This window comes from Hibiscus syriacus, unplaced genomic scaffold (genome assembly GCF_006381635.1).
Source record: "Hibiscus syriacus cultivar Baekdansim isolate YM2019G1 unplaced genomic scaffold, ASM638163v2 tig00110183_pilon, whole genome shotgun sequence".
NCBI classification, from domain to species: domain Eukaryota; kingdom Viridiplantae; phylum Streptophyta; class Magnoliopsida; order Malvales; family Malvaceae; genus Hibiscus; species Hibiscus syriacus.
In genome coordinates, this window is record NW_024062614.1 from 183,374 (window position 1) to 191,464 (window position 8,091).

Below are 8,091 nucleotides of genomic sequence, written 5' to 3' on the forward strand. Positions count from 1 at the left end.
GATAAAAATCAACAAAAGAGTCGATAAACTTACTGAAAACCTATCTGTTAATAAAGTTTAAGTGGTAACTGACAAGGACTGGTTATTCAAATTTTGCGTTTGCTAAATTTAAATGGAAACATGTAGAAGCAGGTGGAAAAAAACAACAAATTGGTGTCCACGAATACTGAACTTCTACCACGTTAGGAACTGCAGTTATTAACACAAAAATAGACAACAAAGAACAAAAGCATGATTCCAATATTCATGGAAAATAAAAAATGTCAGATGGTGATGATAATAGGAAGCAACTATACCAATCATGACCAAAAAAGAATACACTGGCTGGCCAGCAACAAGTCATGAAAAACTTAACTTGCGAGCCAACCCCTCTTAATGTCAACCTGTAATAAGTCGGCAAATATTTCATCACTCTTGACCACTGCTTGGAAACTCTCCACAAGAATATCCCATTGGGACAACAAATAACACCTTCATTTTCTTGAAAGGAATGGCTTAACTGATTCTACCACCACCTGGATTAAATGAGACAACCCAACTGTTAGTCTTATATTAATTATATGTTTCTTCTAGCTTCCTGAGTTGCATATAGTTCTTACCCTGCCATCATAGGATAGAGAAGCAAATATCCAAGGCTCACGACTGCTCCAAGCAAGGCCTGAGAATATATACGGTTGTTGGATTTATTATGTTTTCAGTTTTTAAAAGAATAGTATAGAACAGAGGTAGGAGTTAGGACTGGTTACCGTATACACTATCTTCATAATCACCGTAAGAATTAAGCAATGGGTCAGCCTGTTGAGTGGGTGATTCAGCTATGCTGTTATCAAAACAAAATTTAAACGAAATAAACATCAGTGAAGATCAACCAATAAAACACAAAGTTGTACAAAGCTCCAGAGAAGGGATAACAAAACAGCCTTTCAGAAGTTGCCTCATCTTCGGCGGATGCAGGAGCCATCCACAAGTTAACAGTTGAGTCGGTGCCAGCACTCTGTAGACGTGAAATTCTTGTCAAGAAAGAATTTTTAAAATATACCGACAAACAACAATTTGCAATTTTTTTTATAAGAATTGGAGGTCTCATTAAAAAAACCCCTTCGTATTCGTCCACATACAACAATTTGCAATTTATTTTATTGTGTCTTAAATCTAAGGATATTTCTAAGCCTAGTTGATTCAGATGAATATTCATAACCAGTTTAATCCAACCGAGACCCTAATGCCTATACCTAAGAGACAATCTAGTTAAAATGAACGTTCAGGGAGGGAGGGAGAAAGAACCAGAATTAGCCCATCATACTCAGGGTTACAAGTGACAACCCATGTCCTGCAAACATTATTAAATATGTTACAATTAATGAATTTAAATACTCCCATTTCTTTCTAGTGGCACATGACCAGCTCAACATAAACTCAAATGTAGGAGATTAATTATAAATCAAGCGTATGTGAAAATAGAAAGAGTGAAGTTACTCAAAAATAAGAAAAGACAAATGAGAGTAGAAGTCAATTACCAGTGCGTATGTCCAGGAAGCTCTTTGACAGGAATTTTGGGCTTTCTAATATCCCATATGTGTATCCCAGATTCATCTTCTGCAGTGACCTGTAATGAAAGTGACAATAATAACTTAGAAGTATTAAACAGCAGAAATACCATCTCACTTAAATAGGTTCATATCATATCACATCACAATCACCATTTCTATATTGTTGACCATTCTTTTACTGATTTCAGCAACTATTATTTACTAGTGAGTTTTTCATGATAGAAAAAATGCAAAGGATCAACTCATCCCATCAAATTCTACATACCAGTGAAAAGTTATAAAGAGTGGTCCAAAATAGATAAACTTCCTTTTAGAAAATGTGATGAACATTTGCACTGTGGGTTTATCTGTGTATAAATGAGATAAAACTTCAAACTCTTCTAGTTGTGTATGATTAAACAAGATTTGTAAGTGTACATGTGTGCAGAGCAGATTTTCGACAGGCATTACGTGCTTGGCCACAGCTTTGACCAAAATGAAAGTAGAGTTTAATAGACCAGTTAATCCTCCCAATTTCTCACCCTCATCTCATCACATTGACAATTGTAATTTATAATATCAGTCTACACATATATTATCTAGGCAAAACAGGTGAAAGATCTTGGCTTCACATAGTTATAGAAATAACAATGTTTTGTTTGACAGAAAAAGCGATTTAACATGCTAACTCATGCCCCTCAAAAGGCATTTTAAAAACCGAAGTTGGAATAGAAACAACCAAAAGGCCAATACAAAAGCAATAGTGCAAATGACCAGTAAAAGATGGTTTTAAATAGTAAAATATACAAGCTGAATCCTTACAAGTATATGATTGTTCTTCATATCATAGTTAGCATTGCGGATATGGGCACGCTCAATTGCATTTGTCTTCCTGTGATTATATAAAATTGTTGTCAGATACTGCATAACTCTAAGTGCAATCAACAAACTATATCCAGGTAAATATTTAAGAAAACTGATCTGCGGAGAAACTAAATAGTTAAAGGTACAAGCAACAACATTACTCCTTCCCTGCCCTCTTTTCTTTGGTTAGAGGAAGGCAGGTGATGAAATAGCATCTATTTCAATTTTGGCCCATGCATTTAGAAAAATGAGTCAAATCACAAGGGACATAGAACACCAAATTAAATGACCAACATCATAATAATTAAACAGTTCAGATCTAATCAAGAAACAAAGATACACAGATACAACATACTTCATTGTACGTAGATCCCAAAACTGGACTGATGATTCACAAGTTGTCGCAACAGCATTTATGTCATGTGGATCCCATGCACCGCCAGATAAGTAATGAAGCATGCTAGATGACTGCTTAGATTGCACCTAGATTTCCACAATGAGATCTGAATAAGCATCAACTACTATATAAGCAATCAATGTTATGTGGACTCCGGTTCAGATATCCGACACTAAATCTAAGGGCCAGACACATCATTTGCTAAAATATCATCAACCGCTTAAACTGATGTATTTTCACCAAATTTCACTCATAATTTCTCCTGTCTCCTATTTTTGTCTTTCCACTTGCTCGTCTTCCTCACAGCTTTGAGACCACAAAACATCCCTCACCACCAAGAATCACCTCTGTGAGGTTGGCTGCTGTGTTGAACTACACAGCAATGAGTCTGACACATATTATGTCGGCACCCGCTCCCAAAAGTGCTGAGTCCATGTAACATAGATATGCATTTAGATATTTTTGGTTTACTGATAACTGCCACTGATATATATTCAATGTCTCTGCCAGGTTAGATGAATGCAAAGTTTCAAATTACCACAAAATTTAATATCAGACATTCTAGCTATATCGAATATATTCAGATACAGAAAATCAAAAAAAAAAAGAAAAAAGAAACAGAGAGTGAGTAAACAATGCAACCGATTACAAATTTACGTCAGTTGTGTCTTTGAAGAAGGTATTCCAGTGTTTATTTACAATCACAATGTAAAATAAAACCTAGAGGCAGCATATCCGCATGCTAGTACAATGATTCTTGACGATAAGAAGACAATCGATGCAGAACCTAACCTGGGCAGCCTTTTTTGAACAATCTAAAGTCCATAAGAAAAGATTTTCATCATCAATGCTGATCAACTTATCATGTCTTCCAGATGGCCACCAGAGAACACTGTTAATAAGTAAGCCAAAATAAATTTCACAAAAATGTCCAGTGCAAAATGCAAAAATATACAACTTTAATAACTCAGGGGAAGCTTTGAAACAGGAACTCACCAACTAATCTTACCAACATGTTCATCAAGGGAGGCAATTCGTTCCAACTGTGGTGAATTTAACTGTCCATATAACTCAGGGATCTGCCATATTGCAGCCCCATAAGATTCACCTTCAACAACAAAGAAAATTATCTAACCAGTCTCATCTTTAAGCCATAAAGCTTACTTTTATACAGGAAATTGCTGTTGCAACAGCTAAATAAACTCTAGTAAAACTAACACATAGAAAAGAACAATTAACGTGTTCCTCAAATGGCCTAAATAGGGATCTATTTGGCTCCTACCGGTAATGGAGACAAGTAAGGTGGACTAAACTGTTCAAAGGTTACGAAGATGAAGTCCACCAAAATACAGGCAAATTAATGTCAAAGAAACTACCATTGGAAAAAACAGTGGAGAAAATCCGTTGATCGAAGGGACAGGAAGCTAGATCCCAGATCTCGTTAGAGTGAGAAAATAAGCCCTCGCAGATGAGCTCCGTCCCACCAGAAGATAGCCGAATCAGATGCACCTGCGCAGATTTCAGCTCAATTCAACTAATATATGATGGCTGAAAATTAAAATCATGAAATTAAATCAAATCAGAATACAATTCACAAACAAACACTAACCTCATTTTCTTCTCTAAGACTAAGGGTTCCTGTAATGAAGCTGGTATGATCCGTATCTGCTTTAACATCCGAAATACATCTTGACTGCCAGCTTAAAAGGTATTAAAATCTCTAGATTTTCAGAGGCCGGGTAAAAATTATAAATTTGAGATTTCGAGGGCCAACCTGATATTTGAGACCATAACCTATGCCAGAATATCCTCCTTGCATAGTTGCAGCACTGGAACCCCCAAGACTTGGCCTTTTTTTTTTAATTGAAACAAACCGATGAAACCATTAGTTTTAAAATCTTGATCTTTTGATTGGATGTAATAGTCTAAGCATTCCTTCCCAATTCAATGGGCTCACCATACTTCCATGGTTTAGTTCACTCACTTTTTCACTTATTACGGGTGAGCCCGCATTGCCATTCCGAGCCAAGCCCAAAGAATGGCCAACTCAGGCCATGATGGGAATGAGATGCATAAATAATATTTTTCTACTATTGCCCCCAGTAATTTATCTACCTCCTACTTTATCATCCGGCCTGCAAAAATGATTCCCCTGCAAGTTGAGGTGATAATCGGACTTATTTGGATGGATTCGTGTTATTTCAGATTCCAGTCATTATTGATTTTGATTTTTTATTTAAATTTTTAACTTCGTATCTTTTTATTCAGATTTTTTCAGTTCAATCTCAAAATCAAATTTATAAAATATCTACATAATATAAATTTTCTAATTATATTTCAATATTAATTATTGTTTTACTAAGTCAAGTTTTGTTTTAATATATAATACAATGATTTTAGTTATATTTATATAAAAATTATTTGTTTCGATTAGTAAAAAATTAAATATATATTTTCAGCTGATAATATAAAAAGATATTGGCGAAATAATTAATATAAATTAAACATACCTAATCGTTTTAAAAATGATAATTCTATCATTTGGGAAACCGTAAATCATGTGCATTCGAGATTTGTTGCAAATCAACTTTAGGGATACATCAACATGCAAAACTACTGCAATGACTCACAAGTCACCACTGATTTCTTCCCTCTGCTATCTTTTAAACTACAATCAAATCGAAGCAAATTACAAAGTTGGGCGAATGTTGTTCGCGCCATTCCCGGTGAGGAAAACACCATGCTTGAACTCAACTGCCAACAGTTTAACTACAACACCCAACTGTCCAATCTCAAATCGCTGGGCTTGCCATGATTAAGACTTCGGAGGTCATCATATCAAATCTAACTCGTTTGTCAGCTCCTTTTTAACAAATTCAAGATCATGCAGTTCTACATAGATAATGGAAGCAGCATCCTTCTTTTCTTGTTATTGGCCAATCTCGCTTGTTTTGTGATTTTTATGCAGAGGAACAGTAGCATCACGATGCCTGCTAGGATAAAGGCAAGGTGCATGTGCCTAAAATATAAAGAAACGGCTGAAAGAACCAGAAAAGCTAAGATAACGAAGGCCACATCCACCCTGCAACCAAAAAACAGTAAAGAAAACCCCGACTATTAGGATTTGTCTTGTTTTGAGAAAGAAAGGAGCAAATAGCACAATGATGTCCTAATGACTGGATCCCAACCTCATACAATTTATTAATCCAAATCATAACCTTAAAGACGTGTCAAAACTTCTTGGAATTAGGACAAAAGTACAAACATATCAAGGCCACGGATATTTTCCATGAACAAGTAAAACAAACATCTTAAACGTACACATATTGCAAGTTCAACATGCACAAAGACTCCTAGCCTAAGCCCACATAATTTGAGAGAATCCAGACAGTTGCATCATGCACCAATTGCCAGCAGATTGACAAGCAATTGGTGCATTATGCTCTTATAGATAGTTCATGGAAGCTTGGAAGAAACTCGAGACACACACGATACACAATCATAATAGCTGAGTGAATGACAAGAACTAAGCATTTACATATACTACTGCCATCATACAGTTAGTCATTTGAAAAATATAAATTACAGGAATAAAATTACAAAAACAAAGCTTAGCAAGATAATAGCAGTATAGCAGTATTAAAAATTTAATTTAAATAGTTGTGCAGTATTAATCTAAACTAACACTCATCTCCTTTTAAGCAAGGAAAATCCTCTAATTTTATCCCAATCCCCGCAACAGGCTTCTTTCAGACACCTAATTTCTATTTCTGATGAAAATTAAAATGAATCAACAATTTAAAATTTTTTCTCTCCTTTCAAAATTTCTGATGCACATCATCAAGAATAAATAGCAGTTTACATGAAAATCCAAAATTAATTTCTTTTTCTTTGACCATCCAAACTTTAATGTATTATCAAACATATAGTTTAACTAGTACAAGAGTCTTTCAAGGAAATTTTTCCTGCAATTCTTAGCATGTCAATTGACTGAGAAAATAAAATGCAAGATAAAACTTCAGAAGAAACGGAAAATTATGTCAGAATCGCTAAAGCTGAAATTTTTAACCAAACTCTACTATAAAAGCCTATCTTATGTAAGTAAATTGGTAACGCTTCCATAGAGGCTCGAGCGAAAACATTTCAAAGACAGCACGTTATGCATGGAGATATCCAATCAAACCCCATGAAAAAATTCCAAATTCCCCTACCTTATATTCAAAACAGCAAAACTTTAAATAAAATAAAAGTTAAACAAGGAAAAAGCAAATCATGGCATTAGGTTTACCTAGAAGATGTGGGGTTGGAGGTTGACGCGAAAAACGAAACAGCGGCCCAATCGTGCTTAGATCGAATCTGATACTCCCTTAACAGGTCTGCTAAATTGGATCGCGCTATCATCTTTTCCCTTCTTATATCCCTTCTTATATCCCTGCCTTTCGGCTTAATGCCTTGTTTGGATTTGGGCTGCAAAGAACGGTTAAGGATTGCGATTTCGCATAGCAAGATGCGAATTGGAGCTAGAAGGGAGGCAAAGGAAAGCATCAGTGCTCGTTGGGCCTTTGTTCGTTACGTAGCGTTCCTCTATCCGTCCTAATTTACTCTCTTTTCCCCTTTTCGTGACGTCCCGGCGGAAAGAAAAAAAAAAGGAGTAATGTAATGATCAAACTACTGGAGCCGGCGGATTTGACAGGGTATTCATCTAACCGGCAAAGTCGACAAGGTCATCCATCGGCCTTATATCTATATTTGACTGGGCTATCTGTGCCATTTCTAACCCACGTGGATTAAATTTGTTGGATAACGATAAGAATTAATTTTTTTTAAAGAGAATGATGAATAATAACTTTTTTAAAATAAATTTAAATTTAAATAATAAATAGAATATATAATAATATCTGCTCTTAAATTCTAAGGAATGGTTAGCATCGATTTTTTTAAATAATTTGAAATAATTATAAAATATTATTTTTATATAGATTTTATAGATTTAATTATTTAAATTTAAAATCTTATAAAAAATAACAATACTTATAACTTTTTAGGCGTGATTTGTTACGAATAAAATTTTAAATTAATATGTATAAATTGAAAATATTTGATTATTACTTGTATCTACGCATAGATATGACGAACACTATAAGAGTTTGTTTGTTTCATTGAAAACATGTTCAGAAAATGAATTACATTTTCTGAAAATCAATTTTAAAAAACTATTTTCTGGTGTTTGGATGGTGTTGTGTAAATAATTTTTTGATGTTTGGCAAATTTTTCTGAAATATTGTCCAAAATTTATTTTTA

The 8,091-nt window shown here is 34.6% G+C and overlaps 2 protein-coding genes across 4 annotated transcripts; both read right to left on the bottom strand.

Annotated features, from left to right (window-relative positions):
- Positions 1–324: 324 nt before the first annotated feature.
- On the bottom strand, positions 325–4,658 carry LOC120217111 (WD repeat-containing protein DWA2-like). 2 transcript variants are annotated; one of them, XM_039214319.1, is made up of 14 exons: positions 4,565–4,658; positions 4,400–4,483; positions 4,167–4,299; positions 3,787–3,898; positions 3,583–3,682; positions 2,749–2,876; positions 2,352–2,421; positions 1,518–1,606; positions 1,285–1,330; positions 921–994; positions 747–820; positions 600–658; positions 472–515; positions 325–349 (listed from the first exon to the last, which is right to left on the bottom strand). In XM_039214319.1, exons 1-13 carry the CDS (start codon positions 4,607–4,609, stop codon positions 474–476), a joined length of 1,056 nt encoding a protein of 351 aa, XP_039070250.1. In that variant the 5' UTR covers positions 4,610–4,658; the 3' UTR covers positions 325–349; positions 472–473. The 2 variants fall into 2 exon arrangements, with proteins under 2 accessions (XP_039070250.1, XP_039070251.1); XM_039214320.1 differs by lacking the exon at positions 325–349 and having other exon boundaries at positions 357–515; positions 4,400–4,490; positions 4,565–4,627.
- Positions 4,659–5,364: 706 nt separating this feature from the next.
- Positions 5,365–7,529, bottom strand: LOC120217073. 2 transcript variants are annotated; one of them, XM_039214293.1, is made up of 2 exons: positions 7,079–7,529; positions 5,365–5,872 (listed from the first exon to the last, which is right to left on the bottom strand). In XM_039214293.1, the coding sequence occupies exons 1-2, from the start codon at positions 7,333–7,335 to the stop codon at positions 5,683–5,685; spliced, it is 447 nt and encodes a 148-aa protein (XP_039070224.1). In that variant the 5' UTR covers positions 7,336–7,529; the 3' UTR covers positions 5,365–5,682. The 2 variants fall into 2 exon arrangements, 1 of the variants encoding a protein (XP_039070224.1); XR_005525120.1 differs by lacking the exon at positions 5,365–5,872 and adding an exon at positions 6,124–6,266 and having other exon boundaries at positions 7,079–7,204.
- Between the last annotated feature and the right edge of the window lie 562 nt (positions 7,530–8,091).